This window comes from Microcebus murinus, chromosome 15 (genome assembly GCF_040939455.1).
Source record: "Microcebus murinus isolate Inina chromosome 15, M.murinus_Inina_mat1.0, whole genome shotgun sequence".
Lineage (NCBI taxonomy): Eukaryota > Metazoa > Chordata > Mammalia > Primates > Cheirogaleidae > Microcebus > Microcebus murinus.
Window position 1 is genome coordinate 2,141,882 of NC_134118.1, and position 24,987 is coordinate 2,166,868.

The 24,987-nt window shown below is 36.2% G+C and overlaps 1 protein-coding gene across 3 annotated transcripts in view; it reads right to left on the minus strand.

Annotated features, from left to right (window-relative positions):
* The window catches only part of GMDS (GDP-mannose 4,6-dehydratase), a 638,941-nt gene that overhangs the window by 324,509 nt on the left and 289,445 nt on the right, over positions 1-24,987 (minus strand). For all 3 annotated transcript variants that reach the window (XM_012768474.2, XM_012768473.3, XM_012768472.3), the window contains exons 5-6: positions 15,995-16,187; positions 15,111-15,215 (exon numbers count right to left, since the gene is read on the minus strand). In XM_012768474.2, the coding sequence (XP_012623928.1) occupies positions 15,111-15,215; positions 15,995-16,187 (298 nt within the window). The remainder of the gene's footprint in view (positions 1-15,110; positions 15,216-15,994; positions 16,188-24,987) is intronic.

The window sequence follows — 24,987 nt, forward strand, 5'->3', positions numbered from 1 at the left end:
ACGTGACTGGAACAAAGCCCATTCTGGGAAGTGAAGTGTAATAGAAGGGACATGCCACCTTAGGAGCTGCAAAAGGTAATACATTGTCACATGATTCTAGAGTCAAGATGCCTGAGTGCAAATCCAACACCCTTCACTTACGATGGGAAGGCAATTTAACCTCTCCAAACTCCTGTCTCCTCACCTATGAAATGGATATAACCATACCTACTTCATAGTTTCATGATGAGGGTTAAAAGTGATGAGTAACAGGGTGCCTTGCATATAGTCAGGATTAAGTAAATGTTAGCTGCTGTGGAATCATTAGTATTACAACCACCACTAGTAGTCCTTTAAGCTGAAAATTAAAAAATGTAAACTATTAGCTTAAGAACACTTTAAACTTCTCAAGAAGCCTTTGTGTTTAAAAATTATTAGATGCACTTAGAATCCAACAAGGAAAACAGAGTATGCTGAAAACACCAAGCAGATGTGGGAGGTTTTGAGGAAAGTAGCAACAGAGTGTGCTCACCCACAGGCTGGAAGAAAGAAGGAATGCACAGCAGGCACAGCCGCCATGCACGTCAACTAGGTGAGGCTCAATGTGCACACTCATAGCCACCCACAGATGTGTCAGTGGCCCTCCTCCAGGCAGTGGTGCCATCGAGCTCCTAAGGCATGCTGCATAGGGGGCACTCAATTCCTCCAGTTCCCACACCCCAAATTTGGTCCAGAAAAGCAATTTCATTTTCATAACCACCAATCTTAATTAACAGAGTGCAATTCAGCCCTGTTCAGCAAGTCTGCTCATTTTTAGGGAGAAATGTACATGTCATTTTTCATATACTCTATATAGCTCATTTTAGTGCGAGACATACAAGAGTAGATTTTTTTATATATATTTTCATTACTCTGTCTTATATTTTCTTCCTTTAAGGCATTTCCCCTATGTTTGCAGATATAGAAAACATTCCCTGATGTCTAGCACTTGTGATCAAATGTCCACCGTAAACTTCTGAGCGTGCAGTCCTATGGCCGCCCACACAGAGATATATTAGTACGAAGGTTCTTGGTGACCTACGTTTTGCCTTCCTCTAAGTGCTCCTCTGATACATGTATTCTTCCTTTTAAAAAAAAAAAAGTTTATTCCTTTCGTACAAATTAACTGTTAGGATCCTAAGAGGTACCCAGGCCAGGATTGAGCTCTTTCCTGTGTACCTCTACCCAGCTTTCTTAAACACTGTGTGGGCACTGGGGCTTCCCTTTTCCAGGGATAAAATCAAGCTGCAAATCTACCTATCTCACTGCCAGGAAGGTTTCCTTGTGACCAGGTTGAATTTTCACTTTGTTTACTTGCATTCTTTCAAGGGCTAATTAGCCTGTTTTAGTGCCTTTTAAGAAATCTTAACAGCAGAAACAAGAAAGAAAAGAAAGAAAAGAAAAGAAAAGAAAAGAAAAGAAAAGAAAAGAAAAGAAAAGAAAAGAAAAGAAAAGAAAGAAAAAGAAAGAAAGAAAGAAAGAAAAAGAACGAAAGAAAGAAAGCAGAAATAAGCCTTCTGTAACATAAAATTTGCTCACTCCAGGAATTTTTTATTCTGTTCATCATTAAGGTCTGTCTATGCCAGGAATGGCTATGTAACAATTTCTGGGAATTAAATAGTCCATAAACGACAAAAGCACAGACCATTATCCTTCTAACACTTTATGCTCAATATCAATAAAGTAATAAGTTACTTTATCAGATCTTATCCACTTTAATTATCACATACCAAGCTCTGAAAGCTTAACCCCTTAACTTATTCAGGGGATATTTATTTTCCACTTTATTATTATATTACATTTTAAATTGCAACGTGGCACAAACCAAATCCACATCTCTAGGTGACACATTCATAGCAGTGGTGTTAATGAATTTACTTACATTATTTCCTATAATGCTCATAACTATGATTGACAACTATGATTACCCCATTTTACAGACGAGAAAACTGAGGGTCAGAGAGATTACAAAACTTGCCAAAAGTTACTCACTTAGCTAGTAAGTGGTGGAACCTGGGGATGGAATCTAAGTAGTTGAATACTTCGATATCCTTATCTGAACCAATTAAAAGAGAGAACAAAATTCCATAACAATTAGCAAAAAAGAAAATTCAGACTCAAACTAAATTTTGAAAAAAAAACGTAAAATGTTATCTTGAAAAAATTTGCAATTTATCTTATAATTAATAAAATTTAAATTATAATTATACCTATGTATTTCTTATTAATGTAGCCAAAAAAATAAAGATTTTTTTCTGGTTTATAAGGTTTTTGACACAACTATACATACTTCATGTAAGATTTCACAGGAACATTAATAAAAGTACATGAATCATTTTAAAAAAATATTTAAAGGTTTCATTAATTTTCTCAAGAGTCTTTCATAAGTCTTTGGTATTTATCCATAATCCTTTCATTGATCATCATCTTTTTTTGACTTCCCTAACTCAAATGTTAACTGATTTACCTGGAAAAATCTACGTACATGGCTTTTCTCTAATACTACTTACATTTTATCTATTCAAAGACATCTCAGTAACAACTCTAATTCATCTGCAAACATCACTGATAGATTCTTGGCTTTTAGCTCAAGAGCATCTCCAATTGGCTGGCCCTGTAGCATGCACATTTCTCCCTGTTCCTGTCTTATGCCAGTAGCCACCCAAAATCCCCTAACAGAGCTGCTCCAACAGGGTCTTTCACCTTGGAAGGGGAGGAGCAAAGAAACTGTCTAGGACTCAGCAATGAAAATATAAGAAGGAAGAGAAAAGGAAAAGGAAACAAATGTTACAACTCTACCAAGCACTGGCTTAATCTTTTCCAGGTGTGCTCTCCCCTGGTACTTTCACAGTTAACTGATAAGAAAGATGATCTGCACATTGCCCCTGTCAGTGAGCATTATCATCCTCTCCATGTGCCGATGAGGAAACTAAGATCTGAGTAAGTAACCAATGCACAGAGCTGGTAAGTGGCCAAGTGCTCTGTGTACACTGCCTGGTTATGCTTATACTCCTGCAGGGAGTGTGCTATGTGAGATCAGTCATCAGTTTTGTTTCAAACATAAATGTCACATTAATTATGAAACTTTTTAAAGAAAAACCTTGAATTCAATTTTAAAATCTCAAAAGTCGTACCACACTAGGTGGGAAGGACTTCATATTGTTAGGTGGTAATAACCACCTCCATTAGACCAAGGATTGCTTCAAAAGGATTTTATGGTTAAGCAATTACACCTCATCTCTCCACAGAGAATAACATGGGCCAGACAGCTTTGCAATCGCCAAGTGTTCATGTCATCTGCGAAGTATCATAGTCTACAAATGCAATGGTAAACCAGATGATGTCACTTTGTGCCCCAACCAGAAAGGCCACCCAGAACCTGGTGGGTCCAGGGTTAGTGGCCAACAATCTAACCATTTATGAACAGACAAAATGGTATTGTGTAAAGCCTATAATGCTCTACTGAACTCTAACAGAAGATTACTTCATCCCCTGATTTCACAATGGGCAGCTGAAATTTTTTTCAATAAGTTAAAGCTCTGAGGCTCACCTAAAAACACCACAAAGCACCTCTGGCAGACAAATACAAATAAAATATCAAGCTGTTTGTTTGATATTGGTTTGCTCGTTTCTTGATACTTCTGTAGCAGCATGATTTCAATCTGCTAGTCAGACTAGCAAATGCTAACTTAATAACTTTCCAAAAGATTTTATTTATACATATGTTATATATAATACTTATATAGAGAGAAAGAAGTGTTTCTTGCCTCTTGCGACTAAAGGAAAACAAGTTCCAGTTATTCAGTTTCTATCACGCATACTACTACCTCCTAAAGCACTAAAATAGCTATGAATTCTAATTAATTTTAAAAGAAAATTCTCCTATACAGTGAACCTGTCACACTAATATTACTGTAATCCTATGCACTGAAAGATAATGAATCAGTTTTAATTGTTGTTACAAAGCTAGACTCTAAAACTTAATCCCAAATGAAAAATTTGTTCCCATTATAACTAATAACAAAAGGTAAACATGTTCATAGACTTTGGAAGTGAGAGATGGCCCCAGACCCACATCAACTTTGCTCTGTGGATCAATGTGTTGATAAAATGAGGGTTAGGCCTCCAAATGATCAGAAGAGTCCTGAAATTTCAACTCTGCTCTCTGGGTTTCCCAGAACTGGGTCTGACATGCAGCAGACCAGAACCCCTGAAAGCTAAGAGCTTCACAGGGAGTTATGTAAATCAGAATGCTTTCCTCCTCTGTTCAGGTAAATGTTTGCTAAAGTTTTTGGAAGAATTTACTGCAAAGTAAAAGTGATATATAAAGAAAAATAAGATCCTATTACGGATGGCATTCATATAGATTCTGTGATAACATTTTAAGAAGTGAAATTCTGAAGTAGGATTTTTCATCCTCACCACCATCAACAATCTGGACTGGATAATTATTTGTTGGGGAAAGGGGTGGCAGAGCTCTGTACATTGCAGGATGTTTAGCAGCATCCCTGGCCTCTGTCCATCTGATGCCAGTAGTAGCCCCCTCCTCTGTCACAACCACCAAAAATATTTGCAGACATTGGCACATATCCTCTGGGGGGCAAGTCATTCTCTCTCTATCCTTCACGCCCACACCCCCACTTGAGAACCACTATCCTAGAGCATTAACCTTATCTTTACAGCAACAAATAAAGAACAATCTGTAGAAAAAAATCAAGAAGAATATTATCCAAAGTTTTACTATTAACTAGTTAATTTTTACATGAATTACAGTTTAAAGATTCTGAAGATTAAATTATGATAATAAATATAGTGAGACATTTTACAAAGTAAAATGGTTGGCACCTAAAAAAAACCATTCAGAACTAAAACTCAAAACCACAAGTTCATGAACCTTAAAATGTCATATTCTCTCAGTCAGGTGAATACTATGTTTAAACTGATATATATGATTTCTTATGAAGCCCATATTTAGAGGAATGTGCTATATCATCTAAAAATGGCTCCATATCTAAACAGTGGTACTACACTATCCATTTGTGGTGTCTCAAACTGTTAATTATGGGTGTATTTAAAGGACTTTATAACTTCTTATTGCCACATGATTTTTAATGTATCTTACATTAGTTCTATTTCTTCTCACTGCCAACTTCTTGATGAAACTCATATTTTTTATATCACATTTATATTTTAATTCTATAAAACTAATGTTTTATTGTGATTATTTCTGCTAACCAACAAAAAGGAACATTGCCTTTAACCAATCTAATTATCTTTTGCAAAGATAACAGCAACTGAGATGTTAAATTCTCAACTTGTTCACTACATCATCGCAAAGTCCAATTACCCACTTGCCTCACAGGGGTCAATGTTCCTGAGGTCCAACTCTAAAATTCATACATATGTTATTTCCACCATATGCACAATGGTTACATGATTTCTTCTTCTAGGATTATTTCTAACCTCAATGCCCGTATTTTTTAGGTTTATGACCTTGGACAACTCAATATCATGCTGCTTGAGTTTATTCATTCATGAAAAAAACGAGATGGAATGATCTTTAAACTCCTGTCTGTCTCATAAATTCTGAGGGCATTTTGGTAAAATACATACAAGTGGATGTGCCCTATAAGTTCTTTCAAAGAAAGAATAGTATCTGATGGTTTAATATACATTTTTAAAATTAAAAAATAGAGAAAAATATATATGAATTTAATTTCCACATAGACATAAAGAAATGGTTAGGTTAAACAAGTTAGTCAAAATGTCTCTAAAAGTACCTTTTAGAGTATTAACTTACCATGTCAAATGCAATACAAACGACTGATGGATATAACATTTTTCACTGTTTTGATGATGATGATGATGACCACAACCAAACTAGTCTGATTCTTCAAATGATAAAAAATACTTCTTGACTAAGAATGAAATATAAAATAAAATGATCACGTGCACCAGCCTCTTAGTGGCATTTACTAGGCTCTTGTCGAATTCTAAACAGAGCTCCTGAGGAAGAAGGTAGTGATGGAATCTTTTCAAAGGCCCCACAATCACAAAGTAGCACAGTTACACTTAGCAAGAAGAGAGCATCACCTAGGGGTTAGCAGAACATGAAGGAAGAAAGAAAAGGAGGAAACATAGGGAAGAAGAGATAATACTCTATCCAGAACTGAGTAAATGTCCCATCCTTAATCACGTAAAAAGGAGAAGGAAAAAGAGTGGGAGGAGAATGGAAGAAATGCACTGTCAACACGGAGCATGGTTTCGTACTTAGGCTACAGGTATCCAAGGATGAAGCCAATTGCTGTAAGTGACTCACTGCTGGTAACCAATGGCCTGTGAGGTAGGATCACTAGCCAAACATTACCTCTTCAGTCAATTCTGGAAGTGGAGGTCACTAAATTACCCAGACTTTCCTAATGACTGAAAGACTAAGATGAGTCAACATAAGAAAACTATCCTCATTGAAAGACTGGCAATCTTCAATTGACGTCCTTTTACAAAGCCAGTGCCTTCAGGGTGAGAGCCAGGCCTGTCCACACACAGCAGCAAAGAAGTTAGACCACAGCACACCGTTGGCCAGGGCTTTCTCCTCCAGGATGTGGACCTGACGATTCACATTCAAAATGAAGAAAATACAATAAAAAAGAACCCTGAATATTGTCCATTTTACCTTTTATTAACAATGCTTACATTGTTACAGTCATCAAAGTCAAGAAATCAGGTTTAATTCAATCATTTTCTAAAATTTCCTGAAAGTAGAATATAGGATACCCTTTTTTTGTTTCCTCAAATATCATGGAAAATGTTTTCTTTAATTTAAAATATGCTTACATTAATGTTATTTATAATTTTTAATGGTCACTAGTTTGTATTCATAATATGCCAAAATACTCTGCCAACATGTTAGGAATTAGGACATAATTAGCAAACTGATTACACTATGCAGGTGATGAATAGTAGTCATTCTTGTCATTTTTCTTTATAATATAACAAACAACTGAACTAGAAATATTATTGGCTTTAATAAACAGGTTTGGATTTTAATGCTTCAATATGTAGAATAATCTTAAATTTAAAAGTAGATTTTATTACAGATAAAAATGTATTTGAAAAAATTCCAATATCCCTATTTATGAGCTATTTTAAAAAAATTAAAAATCTCTTAGTATTATTCCCATAGTTGAACTTATATAATTCACACCCTTGCATATCAGTCTTACTATTTAGTTTTTCAAAGAAATTTAACAAGAAAGGCAAGAAAGCTTTGTACATTCAATTTTTTTACAGAAACTAAATGGTGCTAGATAATAAACAAAACCTTCTTTCCTAAATAAAGAATATACAGGCTGGATGTGGTGGCTTACGCCTGTAATATTAGCACTCTGGGAGGCTGAGGCAGGAGGATTACTCAAGATAAGGAGTTCAAGACCAGTATGAGCAAGAGTGAGACCCATCTCTATTACAAACAGAAAGAAATTAATCGGAAAACTAAAAATAGAAAAAATTATCCAGGAGTGGTGGTGCATGACTGTAGTCCCGGCTACTTGAGAGGCTGAGGCAGGAGGATCCCTTGAGTTTAGGAGTTTAAGGTTGCTATGAGCTAGGCTGACGCCACAGCATGCTAGCTTGGGCAACAGAGTGACACTCTGTCTCAAAAAAAGAGAGAGAGAGAGAGAGAGAGAGAGAGAGAGAACATATAAATCTGCATTTCCAGTAGAAAGGGGTCACTACATCCACATTTTTGGAAAAAGGAATACTGGATTTATGTAGCTATAAATATAGAAATACATAAATGAAGTCAGCCAGGTACGCACAAAATTTCAAGCTTGGAGAAATAAAATGAGAGGAAAAAGTTTATCAGATATAGGTCCAGCTTTGTGCAATTTATTACTGAAATAAAATATTTACAGTAGTCCACCCTTATCTAAGGAGGATACAGTCCAAGACCTACTGTACTGAACCTGACTGCCATCAAATCAGAACCCATTTCTGTTCCTGTCTTCCACCCACACAGATTTAATGTTTTTACCATGTTAAATAAGCTCTTCTCATGCACTGTGGCCATAACTTTTGCAGTGTGAAGTGCGACAGCAAAACTAGTACAAATTTCTTTTTCCTTCTTCACAATTTCATGGATAAAAGATGCATATGATTTTTTTTCTTTCCCTATTAAGTTGAGAGTGTTCACCTTTCACTTAAAGAAAACATTTTATAGGTTTTCTTTTGCATATCTGAAATGTTAGCATCACTACTCTTGTGTGTTGGGGCCATTAAGTAAAATAAGGGTTACTTCAACACAAGCAGTGCAATAGCAGGACAGTCCATGTGATAATGAAGACGGCTACTAACCAACTAACAAAGCAGCACTCATGAGGTTTCATCAAGCTACTCAGAATGGTGTGAAATTCAAAACTTATGAATTGTTTACTTCTGGAAATTTACATTTAATACTTTCAAACTTAATCTGAACTCAGGAGATTGAAACTGTAGAAAGAAAAACCTCAGATCAGTAGATAGACTACTATACTCTTTTAATTGAAAAATATACAATACTGTCATGTGCTGCTTAATGACAAGCATAAGTTCTGAGAAATAAATATTGAGGCAACTTTGTCATCGTGCTAACATCATACTAACACAAACCAAGATGATACAGCCAAATACGCACCGGCTATATGGTATAGCCTATTGCTCCTAGGACACACATCTGCATAATGGGTTACTTTACTGAAAATTGTAGGCAACTGTAACACAATGGTAAGTATAGACATACCGCAGAGATATTTTGGATTCAGTTTTCAGACCAAAGCAATAAACCAAATACCACAATAAAGTGAGTCACATAAATATTCTGCTTTCCTAGTGCATATAAAAGTTACATTTACACTATACTGCAATCTAGTAAGTGCATAATAGCATTATGTTTTAAAACACAATGTACATAATACCTTAAACAAAAAATACTTTATTGCTAAAAAATGCAAATGCTCATCAAAGTTTTCAGTGAGTCATAATCTTTTTTGCGGGGGGAGAGTCCTGCCTCCATGTTGATTGCTGCTGACTGGGACGATGATTGCTGAAGGTTGTGGTATCTGGCAATTTCTTAAAATGAGACAAAAATGAAATTTGCTATACTAATTGACTCTTCCTTTCATGAAAGATTTCTCTATAGCATGTGATGCTATTTGATAGCATTTTACCCACAGAACTTTTTTCAATATTGGTGTCAATCCTCTTAAACCCTGCCACAGCTTTACCAACTAAGTTTATGTAATATTTTAAATCCTTTGTCATTTCAAATTATTCACAGCATCTTCACCAGGAGTGGATTCCATCTCAAGAAACCACTTTCTCTGCTTATCCATAAGAAATAACTCCTCATCCATACAAGTTTGATAATGAAATTGTGGCAATTCAGTCACATCTTCAGGCTCCACTTCTCATTCTAGTTCTCTTGCTTTTTCTACCACATCTGAAGTTAGCTCCTCCAATGAAATCTTGAATTCCTCAAAGTTATCCATGAGGACTGGAATCAACTTCTTTGGAACTCTTGTTAATACTGATATTTTGATCTTCTCCCACGAATCACAAATGTTCTTAATGGCCTTAAAATGGTGATTCCTTTCCAGAAAGTTTTCAATTTACTTGTCCAGATCAGAGAAATCACTATCTATGGTAGCTAATAGCATTATGAGATGTATTTCTTAAATAATAAGACTGAGAGTTAGAATTATGTCTTGACCTATGGCCTGCTGAACGGAGATCTCATTAGAGGCAAGAAAAGAGCATTCGCCTCCTCGTACATCTCCATCAGAGCTCTTGAGTAACCAGATGCATTGCCAATGAGCAGTAAATATTTCGAAGTTGATCTTTTTCTAAGCACTAGGGTCTCAACACTGGGCTTCTAAATATTCAGTAACCCATTCTGTAAACAGATATGCTATCACCAAAGCTTTGTTATTCCATAGATAAAGCACAGGAAGTGTAGGTTTAGCTTAATTCTTAAGGGCCCTAGGATTTTTAGAATGGCAAATGAGTATAGGCTTCAACTTAAAGTCACCAGCTGCATTAGCTCCTAGCAAAAGAGTCAGCCTGTTCTTTGAAACCAGGCACTGACTTCACCTCTCTAGCTATGAAAGTTCTCGAATGGCAACTTTTTCCAATAGAAGGCTGTTTCATCTAAATTGAAAATCTATTGTTTAATGTAGCCACTTTCATCAGTGATCTTAGCTAGATCTTCAGGATAACTTGCTATAGATTCTCCATCAGAACTTGTTGCTTCACCTTGCACTTTTATGGAGACAACTTCTTTCCTTAAACCTCATGAAGTAATCTCTGCTAGCTTCAAGGTTTTCTTCTGCAGCTCCCTCACTTTTCTCAGCTTTTACAGAATTGAAAAGTTAGGGCCTTGCTCTGGATGTAGGTTTGGCTTAAGGGAATTTGTGGCTGGTTTGATCTCCCATCCAGACAAACTTTTTGTGTATCGGCAATAAAGCTGTCCTGCTTTCTTATCATTTGTGTCTTCACTAATATTGCACTTTTAATTTCCTTCAAAAACTCTTCCTTTGCATTTGCAACTTGGCTACTTGTTTGGCACAAGTGGTCTAGCTTTCAGCCTATCTCAGCTTTCAATATGCCTTTCTTATCTAGCTTAATAGTTTCTAGCCTTATTTTGCAGTGAGACACATGCAACTCTCACTTTCACTGAGAGGCCATTATAGGCTTATTAATTGGCTTAATTTCAATATTGTTTTGTCTCAGGGACTAGGGAGGCCCAAGAAGGAGAGAAACAGGAGAATGGCTAGTCAGTGGAGCAGTCAGAACACAGATAACATTTATTGATCACACTCACTGTCTTCTATGGCTGAAGTTTGTGGTATCTCAAAACAATTACAATAGTAACATCAATAATCGTGATCATAGATCACCATAACAGATATAATAATAATGAAAATGTTCAAGATATTGTGAGAATTATCAAAACATGATGCAAAGACAGGAAGTGAACACATGCTGTTGGAAAAATGGCATCAATAGACTTTCCCAAGCCAGGGTTGTCACAAATCCTCAATTTAAAAAGGGGGGGGGGGAGGAGCAATATCTATGAAGTGCAATAAAATGAGGTTATTTGTATTTTTGTACCTAAGCAGACCTAAACTTAGAAAAGTACAGTAACAATATTGTACTATAATCTTATGGGGCCACCATGCAGTCTGCTGTCAACCAAAAACACTGTTGTGTGGTACATAACTGTCTATTCTTTCTTTTTAAAAAACTGACTGTATAGGAACACAGTTACCTTGTTAATGTCTGTGAAGATCAACATATAGTACATAATAATAGTTATTCATAAAATATACATTGATATATATACATTTCCATACATGCCTTATGGACATATTCTAAAATTTTAACTATTTTCACTATTTTATAGTAAATATTACTAAACTAAAGTGCCTCCATTTCATAAAAAGCAAGCCTACAGCATGACTGTACCCACTGTCTTGCCTTCAATGATGGCTGGGTGGCTGGTAAGGGAAGCAGAGGACAATCAATGGATTATCAGCTTCATTCCCTACATCAGTGATTGCTGACTGTTGTTCTGATGCTAACCATAGACACTTAAGGCAGTCAAAAACATCATGAGAAAGAGTCCAAGCTCAGGAGCTGTGGTTGCTGGTAGAACCAAGCTGCAGATGTGTGGTCAGCTACTAGCTTGTTTGCTTCCATACCTCACTGACAATTAGCTTTCCCTTAGAGCACTTGGTCACAGTGTTTGGTCCTTCAGAGGATTTACTCACTTAAATAGAGCAGTAGAGGACAATAGAACCCCAACTCACCAAAACACTTCATGAATTCTGTTTAAGGATTGGTTCATTATGAACGCTTTGACTTTAACATTTGTAGGAAATTTTTCTAAAAAACTACCTTGCTACCTTGGGAGAAATCCACAGTAAACACCTGAAAACTTCTTAAATTTTGAGGATTTAACTGGCTAAAGCTGGGACTAGCAAATGTCTTCTTAAAGGCCAAGACAGTAACTGTTTTAGGCTCTGCAAGGTACAGGACTCTACAGTGAGAAGACACCCACAGACAGTATGTAAAGAAATGAATCTGGCTGTGTTCCAATAAAACTTTATTTACAAACTTGGGCTAGTGGGCTGGATTTGGCCCTTGAATCATAGTTTGTCTATCTCTGGTATAACCAATCTTTACATTAAAAAAATACTTTATTCCATACTTTTTAAAGTAAGAAATTCTCATAGAATGTTACTCACGTAATCAAAAGTCAATTATTTTTTATTAGAGAAAAAGTGTATGTCCCCCCTAAAACTGCATCAACTTTGGCTCTACTAACTGGACAATTGTGATCTTATACCTAGGTCTAGACTGAGGTGTACTACCGCACCATCTAGGAAAAAAAGTGTCACTTCCCTCTAATAACAGGGCATAAGAGGATTGGTGTGACCAATGCTCAACCAATGTAAGAAAATAAATTCACTTAAAGTATCATAGCATATTGTATGTATACAAACTAAGATTAACTAAAAATAAGTTTATCTGTTTATTACTGTATATCAGACTGAATCTTTACTTTAGAATACTTTATTAAAAAAAGAATACTTCATTAGCTTTAAATACTATATGCATGATATCAATGAAATAATATTTATTAAAACTATCTCATACATTTCTACTGTTCTCTAACTCAGATCACCCAGCTGTCAAGTTAAAAGTTTTATTGAAACAGGAGATATTCATTCATTCATTCATTTAAAAATATTTACTGTATGATTACTAGCCGCTTAGGCACTGTTTTGAAGCTGGAGATTTAAGAATACAACACAGTCCTGCCACTAAGGAATTCTCAGTCTGCCAAAGAAATCTCCCCAGAAAAACAAAAATTAACCTTGGCAAAACAACTTTAGTATCAGATAAATTTAATTTAAAAATTAATTTTCAAGTTTCAAGAAATGTGTAAATATTAGGTATTAGATATAAAAGTATTAAAATCATTTTCACATATACATCTATATTTTTCATTATTTGATTATATAGAGTAAAAATAGGATATCATTGATTTCCAGGTATATAATACAACAAAACAAAATGGTATATGCTAAAAGGTTAAGTTCTTAAATATTTAACAGAAGCTCTAAGCTAAAGAACAATATGTATAGGATAACCCTCTTTATACATCTAAAGACACATGGAACTTTCTCAAGGAATGTTAGCAGTAGTTTTGAGGCTAAGGTTGACAGGATGAGGGAGAGAACCTTTTCTCCTTATACCCTCCTCTTACTTTTTAATTTTCTTTCAAATGAAGTATTACTTCTAAAATGTTTTTTAAAAGAAAGTGATTAATATCCACAAGGACAAAAAGCAGTACACAATAGAAGACTGGGGAGAGTTATATTTAAATTTATTTTTTCACTCTACAACCTAACAAGACTTTTCCCTAGACTAACCTGATTCACAACAATTAACTTCTACTTATATTTTTTCCAGGTGGAAAAGTTGAGGGGGGAAGAATTACAGAAACTCAAATGATGTGTATAAACATGTTTGTGAGAAAAGACGCAGGGATTACCATTTACTGAATGGATTCTCTGAGCATCCTGCATACCAAGTGCTTCCGATAAAGACAGCTAAGCTCATCCTTTTCTTTTCTCCTTATTAAAGACACCCAGAAACGTAAAATTAATTAAAGAAATGTTTCTGGTTGCTTGTTAACTTGTTTTCTTTTCAGGCAACCTAGATGAAAGGCTAGGTTTTTATGCTTTAAATGCCCATCATAGGAATGTTTAACTTAAGCAATTATAAAATAAAAATGTACTGACGTTAAAGATATCATTATAAACCTGTCACTTTAATCTTTTCTCCTGACTTGTTAATTTAATTAGGCAGCTATACGGTCACATAAAATTTCAATGAAAAAGTTATAAGCATTATTGGTTGGGCATGAAACAACTTATAACATTAGACTTCTCACTTGTTCTCAGACTGAAAGACTAAATGATAGTGAAATTTAATAAAACTTCTTGGGAAATTACACGGATAATTTTTACTTGGTAAAGAGTGTGCCTGCTTTGTAATGGGTTCTCACACTTCAGTAAACCAGAAGTAATAACAGGAGTACACATTTTGTTATTTAGGACCTATACTGTGAACAGCAGAGCTATCACACTGCTACAGTCTCATCAACAACTATGAAGAGGCAACAAGCCAATGCAAACAAATATAGTTTTCAAAAAAAAAACAAACTGATAATGCCTCTAAATGTAAGAACTGATTTCAGGAAAGAGGGGTACAAGGAGAGATTGGTTAAAGAATACAAAATTACAGCTGGATAGAAGGAATAAATTCTCACGCTCTACAGCACTGTAGGGTGACTATAGTGAACAATAATTTATTATATATTTTCAATTATCTAGAAGAGAGAATTTTGAATGTCCCTAACAAACAATAAATGTTTGAGGTGATGAATAAGCTAATTACTCTGACTTGATCACCATATATTGTATGTATCAAAACATCACTATGTACTCCATAAAGATGTATCATTATTATGTGACAATTTTTAAAAATTAATAAAAATAAAATAATTTCAAATTTATTTTAAAATATACTCCAGATGTATAGTAATTTCTGAGTCTGTTTAATAGAATATAAAGAAAAAATATTGAATATTCAACTGATTCCAAGTAAAAAATAATACAGATTCTACAAATTTAGTCTATGTGATTAGAAGTAACCTCCAGAAACAACCATTAGTTCACTACTTATTCCTTTGTGTTCATACGGAAGCTTCCTAATACTTACGTTGAAAACATGCTTGATAAGTCCTACTAATGAAAATGGTAAAACTGGAACACTATTTCAGTTCTATATGTTGAATTAAAAACCCACAAATTTAAAATAAAATTTAAAAATTAAGGCTGGATTTACATTTCTTCATTTACAACTTCTGACATTCATAATAGAAACCATATGTAAAATTTTTCGCAGTATATACCGAATGTACATACAACTTTTTGTTGCTGGTGTTAAAGTCTGATATTCTCTTTTCAATTAGTGAATTTACTAACCTCTTCTGGGACTCTCATGATTGAAGAGAATGCCATTCACTGCGAAGAGATTATATGCCTCACGGAAGTTTACCACAATCCAATAGGCATAGAGTTTTGCTGCCCCTGTTGGAATAATTTTTAAAAAGCAATGAAGTTTACTATAAAAGACAGTGATTTTTCACTCACCTTAAATAACAGCTCACCAAAATTATATTTGCAATTAATCAAAATAGAAAAAAATACATGAAAAGCAAAAGAGAAAATGAAAGTTTCTATGCCAGTTAATCGTGTTCACCAGAAAAATAACTATGAATGTCTTACTTTTATAATGCCCATAGTGCATTCTCTCACAGTCTAATTGATTCACCTATAATGTGCACTATATTCCCTTTTTAAGAATTAGAAAGTAAAAAGTTGGGGAGCTTAACAGTCAAACTGCTTTGAAATTTTATCACTGAAGTCTTCCATGAACATATTCTTTATAAACACATTACATGTAATAGTCTTTCTTTGCTTTTTATTTCTTTTTAAAGGTTTGTGCTCAGGGAAACTTTTATCAGTAAAATAAACATGAAACCTTATCACTTCAATACAATCTCATAATAGTTCAGGAAAAGAATCATGTTCAGTCTAATTTTCCTTTTAAAGTGATCTGTATAGAAGGGTTGAATGAACAGGGATTGGTGAAGTGAGGTGGTAATTTCACCCCGGAGGCAACGGCTGCAAATACTAGCAGTTACCAATGTATAAAGGTATGCTTCTCAACAAGTCTACTCACTTTAGTCTATCTTAATGTTAATCTCATGCCCGAATGACTTCAGCCGTGAGACTTGTACAGAACTAAAGAAGACAGACAGATACACCCAATGCCCACAAAGAACACCAGGCACGCGCAATCTCACCATAAGGTGACCGGGGGTAGAAAGGGGTAGTCTCCTTCTGGGGTATTTCTTGCACTTTCCCATAAAGTTCACTTGTTGATGCTTGGTAGAACTTCACAGAGTTGATGAGGCCACAAGTCTTAACTGCATCAAGGAGCCGTAAGGTGCCAACACCGTCAACATCTGCAGTGTACTCAGCTAAGTCAAAGGAAATCTGGAAAGAGCGGGTAGACACAGGGCTGCATGAATGGGACAGCACCACGCAGGTGCTGGCAGGTGGCAAGACTGTGTTATGCTAGTGAGTAAATACCCTCATTTTCTAACAACAGAATAAGAGTGTGGATGTCATCAATTTCTGTATCGGATGGCTAGAAAATAACTTAATACCTATTAATTACCTATGGTAATGTGAAGGACACTTTAATGACACTTCTATTACCTACTAAATCTGGGCTGGGGTCCCCAGGACACTGTTTATCACAGGGCAAACTCCTGGTCCTCAGAATCATCTGAGCTATTCCTTAAAATTTCAGTTTGAACCAATCTCTTGGGGTTGGCAACCCAGGAAACATATTTTTAATGAGCCCCAGTTGATTTTTATGTACAGAAGATTGAGAATATATGTGTTAGAACACAATTGATTTTTAAAAGGATTGTTCTGTTTTCTCCTTTTAAATTAAGATACAGGAATAACTTTGTAGTATATTATACACACATGTAATCTTTTTGTATTATGAGGTACAGTGCATACAACAAGATATTAATGTGTATATATGTAAAATGACTAACTTCTAAGTGGATGTTGAGGAATAAATCATTGTTTTGTAGTTTAAAGTACTTTTAAAAAATAAATGTGACTGATATGCTTTCTTCTTAAATTATCTCTATGTACATACACATAATGAACAAATTAACATAGTATTAGATTCCCTAAAATAATGAAGCTGAAAATTTTTGTCGCTGATTTATATACAGATTAAATACAGCCAGGCACAATGCAAACATGCTTCCCTGCTGCACTGTAAATAACCTCAATCTTCACCTGGAAAAACCCCTCTTTGGGTGAATATGGCCACCAGCCTTCATTATGGCAAGGTCCTGAGTGTCCCCTGAGCAGAAGCTGTGTCTTTGTATATGCCCATGGCATTCAGGCAGTTGCTCACCGGGGACCCCACTGAGACCACTAAAGTCATGTCATCTAAGCCTGTGAATAAAGCTCATGTGGCAGGAAAGAAAGAAAAGAGAAGACAAGACAAAAGAAAAGAAAAAAAAAAAAAGAAAGGAAAGGAAAAAGAAAAAAGATTTCACTTTTCTAATCTTTCAAAGCCCAGAAGGCAAATTTGGGACCATTTCAATCTTTTTTATAACAGTTTAGTGAGATATATATCATAAAATTTGCCCTTTTAAATAAGCTTACAATTCAGTGGTTTCAGTATATTCACAGCATTATGCAATCATCACCAGCATCTCACCCCGGAGCATTTTCATCATACGGAAAAGAAACTCTGTACCCACCAGCAGCCACTCCTCAGCCTCCAACTGCAACTCCCACTCTGACCCTGACAACCACTCATCCTATGCATTTGCCTATTGTGGACATTTCATACAAATAAGAATCGTACAACATGTGGCCTTTCATGACTAGCTTCTTCCACTTACCATGTTTTCATTTATGTTAAGTATATACCTAGGACTGGAGCTGCTGGGTCACATGGTAACCCTAAGTTTAACATTTTGAGGAACTGCCAGAATGCTTTCCAAAGTGGCTGCACCATTTTACATTCTCAAAAGCAATGAATAAGGGTTCCAATTTTTCCACAGCCTACCCAACAGTTGTTGTAGTCTATCTTTTGATTTCAGCCATCCCAGTGGTGTGAAATGATATCTCGTTATGATTTTGATTTGCATTTTCCAGATGAGTAATGTTGAACGTCTTTGCATGTGCTTATTGGACATCTATATTTCTTCTTTGTAGAAAATGTATATTTGAATCCTTTACCTACTTTTAAATTGGGTCATCTGCCATTTCGCTGAGTTGTAAAAATTTTTTATATATTTCAGACATAGGTCCATTATCAGATATATAACTTGCAATTTTTGTGCCCATTATGATGGTTGTTATTTTACTTTTTTTTTTAAGAGACAGGGACTCACTATGTTGTCCAGACTAGAGTGCAGTGGCTATTCATAAGCACGATCATGGCAAACTACAGCTCAAACTCCTAGACTCCAAGCAATCCTCTTGCCTCAGCCTCCAGGGTAGCTAGGAATACAAGCTTGCACCACTTAATGTCTTTTCACTTTCTTACTGGTGTTTTATGAATCACAAAAATCTAATTTATTTACTTTTTCTTTTGTCACTTGTGTTTGGTGTTATATTTAATGCTTCGCTTAACCCAACATCATTAAGATTTAATCCTATGTTTTATTCTAAGAGCTACATAGTTTTATATCTCACATTTAGTTCTTGCATCCACTTTGAGTTAAAACTGTGAATGTTTGGGGGGACCAGCTGCACTGCTTGCAAATGGGTGCCCAGTTGTCCTAGTGCCATTTGCTGAAAAGGCCAATTTTCCCTTGTTGAATGGTCTTGGCACTGGGAAGTTTTGTTCTCAGGAAAAGCTGTGGCCCCATGTTGAGGAAATGGTGCACTAAGAAGGCCTCAGGAGAGGGGTGTAAGGGCTCTGGGACCACCTGGTGGTGTCCCTTGAGCAGACTACTCAACTGCTTCCTCTGGCCATAGTTTCCTCATTGTAATAGTGCCACAACTATACATTTATATGACACATTATAATTCAAAAGTGCTTTTGTTGGAGTTTTACAACAATTCTAGGAGACAAAGAAGCCAGGTAGGTCATGAGGCTCAGAGAAATGGAGTTGCTAGAAGTCACTTTATCCAAGAGGAGCAGAACCAGGACTCAGAGCAGGTCTTTGCTTCTGAATGGTGCTCATTGCGGAAACAGGATTCAGCCACACTGAGTCTCTCTCTCTCACACAAACACACACACACAAACATACACACACACACACTGTTGCCTACAGCTGCCAGGAATTCATGGATTGTACATTAAGAAACCCTGAACTAGATGATCTTTAAGATCTTCTCTGACACTAAATATCTGTCAAGCCAGTACTTAAAATATTTTCCATTTTCATAAGTTCATATCCAATGATATTTGCAGTCTTTTTCAAAGGATCAGTCAAGTCTGATTAACAAAGAGAATGTTGTGGGGTATTTTCCTTCCTTCACTAGTTTTTCATTTATGTACATGATGCCTAAATAGCTCCATGAAAATAATAGCTAGTATTTTTAAGTACTCAGTACCAGGCAAAATCATTCTAAGCATTTGTATGTATACATTATTTAATCCCAAGAACAGGTAAGTAGTGAAGCTATAGCAAGTGGTAGTATCACATTATACACATGATGAATGTTATATATACTGGCTATATTATATATGCATATGTTATATTCACAGTAAACAAAGGGCCTTGTGTAATCACCTCAAACATTGGAATGTAGAATAAGGAAACTCTTTACAACTTAAAAGCTTTTACTTATGCTAGGGAATCCAGTTTACCTAAGTAGTAGGTTGTTATTCACAGAACAGAAAAGGAGTCAAAGCAGTGAGGCTGAAGACAGTAAAAGAGGCAAGGGAATACGAGGGGAGGGTGGAGGATCACTGCGTGTCTAAAGATTTACAGGTAATTCCATAAAAATTAAGCACATGTTTGATATTCAACATGCTGAAGGATAAGATTGACTAAATCCAATTGTATACAAAGTGTTTTATAATTAACTAATAAACTGAGTGGCTTCCTTAAAAAAAAAAAAATCAGAACAGCATTTTATAACTGATCAACTCCTAAAGGTTAGAAGTGTGATTCTTAGACACATGAAAACATCAAGGTTTTGGACAGCTACAGCCATGGGCCAAATCTGGCCTGCTGCCTATTTTTATAATAAAGTTTTATAGGACACAGCCCATATTCATTCATGTGTTTTCTAAGGTTGTTTTTACATGATCACAGAAAAGTCCAATAGCTGCAATATAGAATGTATTTCTCATGAATTCCTGCTGTCCTCAGCTGTGTGCCAGCAAGTCCCTGCCAGGAGCCTTTGTTCCTTCACGCCTGTGCTCCTCACCGGACCCCCTCTCTCTAAGAACATCTTATCTCTATCTTATTATCTCTATCTTTATCCTGCTTCATTTCTTCTTCACTTGAGACTTTTATTTTTCATCTTATTTATTATTTATATCCCCCATGAAAATGTAAGCTCTGTGAGGGCAGGGTCTTATCTTGTTCTCTGCAGTGTCTACCATGCCTGAAACATTGCTTGGCACCTATTTGCTGAGTGAATGAAGACAGCATGTAAATGCTGGAATTTAAATGTCCAGTATGCAAATATCTAAATAAAAGCACAAAAATTAGTAGAAAAGAGGCAATGGGAATGATAGGGGAAGGATAATTATATTATTATAAGTAAAATTTTGAAGGGCAAGATAGAAAAAATACTTATGTAAATTTCAAACCATCAGCCTAACAATTACGACAAAGTTACACTATATAGAAAGTCAGAATTCAGAATACAGGAGAACAATCTTAGACCATGATCAATGAAGCAAGGGTGGGAGGAGCTACTTACTAAAACTTCCAAAAATAGTCTTAGAGAAGAGTAGTAAATCCAGAGAAATCAGAGACAGATTTCAAGTCAAAGGCAAACAGGAAATTTTTTTTTCAGCACATTATGGAGGTACATATTTTAAGGTTACATATAATGCCCTTCCCAACTCCCCCCTCAAGTCAGAGCTTCATGCATGATCATCCCCCACACAGTGCACATTGCGCTCATTGTGTATGTATATGCTCATCCCTTCTTCACCCCTCCCACCTGCCCAATACCCGATAAATGTAATTCCTATGTGTCCACTTAGGTGCTGATCAGTTAATACCAATTTGCTGGTAAATATATATGGTGCTTGTTTTTCCATTCTTGGGATACTTCACTTAGTAGTATGGGTTTCAGCTCTATCCAGGAAAATACAAGATGTGCTATATCACCAATATTTCTTAGAGCTGAACAGTACTCTATGGTATATATATACCACATTTTATTAATCCACTCATGTATTGATGGGCACTTGGGTTGTTTCCACAGCTTTGCAATCGTGAATTGTGCTGCTATAAACATTCGAGTGCAGGTGTCTTTAATGTAGATTGTCCTTTGCTCTTTTGGGTAGATGCCCAGTAGTGGGATTTCTGGATCAAATGGTAGATCTGCTTGTATTGCTTTAAGGTATCTCCATACTGCTTTCCACAGAGGTTGAACTACTTTGTAGTCCCACCAGCAGTGTAGGAGTGTTCATATCTCTCCACATCCACGGCAACATTTATTGATTTGGGACTTTTTGATAAAAGCCATTCTCACTGAATATAAGTGATATCTCATTGCTGTTTTGATTTGCATTTCCTTGATGATTAGAGATGTTGAGCATTTTTTCATATGTTTGTTAGCCATTATTCTGCAAAAGTTTCTGTTCATGTCCTTTGCCCACTTTTTGATAGGGTTATTTGATTTTTTTTATGCTGATTTTTGTGAGTTCTAAGTAGATTTTAGTAATCAGCCCCTTATCATATGTGTAGGATGTGAAAATTTTCTCCCATTCTGTAGGTTGTCTGTTTGCTCTCATGACTGTTTCTCAGTCTGTGCAGAAGCTTTTTAATTTGATTAGGTCCCATTTATTTATTTTTGTTGCTGCTGTGATTGCCTTTGGGGTCTTCTTCATAAATTCTTGGCCTAAGCCAATGTCCAGGAGAGTGTTTCCAACATTTTCTTCTAGAATTCTAACAGTTTCGTACCTTAGGTTTAAGTCTGTTACCCAATGTTAGTTGATTTTTGTGAGAGGTGAAAGGTGTGGATCCTGCTTCAGCCTTCTATATGTGGCTATCCAGTTATCCCAGCACCATTTATTGAAAAGGGATTCTTTTCCCCGATGTATGTTTTTGTCTGCTTTCTCGAAGATTAGATGGCTATATGAGGATGGTTTTATATCAGGGTTCTCAGTTCTGCTCCACTGATCAATGTCCCTGTTTTTGTGCCAATACGAAACTGATTTAATTACTACAGTTTTGTGGTATAGTTTGAAATCTGGCATACTGATACCTCCCTTTTTTTTTATTGCCTAGTATTTCTTTTGATATACGGGGTCTTCTCTGGTTTCAAACGAAGTGTAAAATTATTTTTTCTACATCTGTGAAAAATGATGTTGGGATTTTAATAGGGATTGCATTGAATCCGTAGATCCCTTTGGGCAGTACAGACCTTTTAACAATGTTGAGTCGCTGACCCACGAGCATGGTATGGATTTCCATCTGTTTATGTCCTCTACTATTTCCATCCTCAGTGTTTCATAGTTCTCTCTGTAAAGGTCTTTTACCTCCTTAGTTAAATATATTCCTAGGTACTTTATTTTGTTTGTTGCTATTGTGAAGGGTATAGAGTCCTTGATTTGGTTCTCAATTTAGTTGTTATTGGCATATAGGAATGCCTCTGATTTGTGTGTATTGATTTTGTATCCTGAGACTTTACTAAATTCTTTTATCAATTCCAGAAGTCTCTTAGTTGAATCCTTGAGATTTTCTAAGTATAATATCACATCATCAGCAAACATGAAAGTTTGATCTCTTCTACCCCCATTTGTATACCTTTAATTCCACTTTCATGTCTGATTGCTATAGCCAGGACTTCCAGCCCTATGTTGAAAAGAAGTGGAGATAGTGGGCAACCTTGCCTGGTTCCAGTTCTAAGTGGGAATGCTTTCAATTTTTCCCCATTCAGTATGTAGGCTGTGGGTCTGGGTGTGTTTATTTTTCAAAGAACCAACTTTTTGTTTTATTAATCTTTTGTATAATTTCCCTGTTGTCAATTTCATTTAGTTCTGATTTGATCTTGTTAATTTCACTTCTTCTGCTGGATTTGGGGTTGGTCTGTTCTTCTTTTTCCAGCTCTTTGAGTCGTTCATAAAATTGTCTACTTGTGACCTTTCTGACTTTTGGATATAGGCATTTATGGAAATAAACTTTCTTCTCAGTACTGCTTTAGCTGTGTCCCAGAGGATTTGATAACTTGTCTCTCCATTGTCATTAAGTTCAAAGAATTTTTTTATTTCCATCTTGATTTCCTTATTTTTGAAGTAATTGTTTAGCAGAAGGTTGTTTAATTTCCACATTTTTGCGTAGAAATGTGAGTTTTTGTTAGGGTTGATTTCTACTTTTATTCCATTGTGATCTGAGAAGAAACATGGTATAATTTCTATTTTTTACATTTTTTGAAACTTGCTTTGTGTCCTAGGATATGGTCAATCTTAGAGAATGTCCCATGAGCTGATGAGGAGAATGTTCAGTCAGTGGATTTGGGGTAGAATGTCCTGTAAATGTCAGTCAGGCCCAATTGTTCTAGAGTTTTGTTTAAGTCCATTATTTCTTTATTAATTTTCTGGCAAACAGGAAATTTAAGTTCAAACAGAAAGTCAGTTGCACTGATCAACATTCAAAGATAAAAACGGATATTGAAAAGATTATCCTAATTGATTTATGTGGAGTAAATCACGGCCTTTCTCGAAACAAACAAAATTAGAAATGATCCCCTAAATGGGCTGTGGGTGACATGCATATAGATGCTAAAGGTTTAACATTTTGATTCTGTACAGTCTATACACTGGGATGTAAATCATAGATGGTTTTAAAATTGGGTCATGGCCCCCTCACCACATGAAGCCTGTGCTGCCTCAGGGCTCTTCCTAGAGTCCCCACCAGCAAAAAGGCTCTCACCAGACGTGGCCCCTTGACATGGGACTTCTCAGCCTCCATACCTGGCCTGGACCAATATGGGCCAACTGTCTATAGCTCACCCACATGCTGGGTGCTGTATCACACAGAAGGATCCCATGAAACTATGGCACCTGATGCATGGATGATGTAGTTTCAGAAAGAAGGAAAGAAAGAGAGAAAGAGAGAGAGAGAAAAAGAAAATGAGCGAGAGACAGAGAGAGAGATAGAGAGAGAAGGAGAAAGGGAGGGAGAAAGAAAGAGAGTAGGCAAACCATACTCAGGCATTTAAACCTTGTACCTTGAAGAGATACACATCTCCACTACTCCCACTGCATAGGCCAATGCCGGTAACATGGTACCACTTTACTTCAGAAACAGTGGGGAGTGCAGCCTCCCTGTGCTTGGACAGTGGAGAGCCAGACATGCCTGGTGAGCAACTCTAACAACCGCCACAGTGATCACCATCCACAGAGCACCTATTTTGCCTGCTGACCTTCTGTCTTCACTGGCCATAAGCCTACAAAAGTGGTTATGGGGTAACTTCTGTGAGGATATCCATCTGGTTGGGGGGGTATGAGAGGGAAATACACAGATGAATCTGTGAATAATAACAACAAAAAAAGTGTATCAGACTATTATGGAAGGCCTGAGTTCACTGTGCTTAGGCCTCACAACAAATCAAGCAAATAATGATGAATTCCACTACCCTTAAACCCCTTTACCTCTTCAAAGTCAAAATAACTACATTTAATACCTACATGAAAACTGAACAGAGATGGAAGAGGGTATTCTAATCAAGTAGGATAAAGTAACTGTATTGATAACAATGACAGTGAAAACATTATTTATATGCGATGATTACAAGAGAAAATAAACTGAGTCTGACTAGCAGAGCGGTTGCCATGTGGTGGTGACTCCAGTGCTCACATCTTTATCTATTAAAAATGATCCCTGAAATTGAATCCTTGAGGTCAGAAATGTCACACATTGTGATTCTCTACCAAAGAAGCACAGCGAATAACATGCCAGCTCCCAAACATGGGACCTAGGATGGCCCCTGAGAGACTGCTGATCTGAAAGCACTTGGGAGGCTCACCACCCTGCCATCCAGCGGGGTTTTTAGTGCTCCGCCTCCTTCCTTGGCCTGGAATCTCTCATGGACAAATCTTGAATCTCACAGC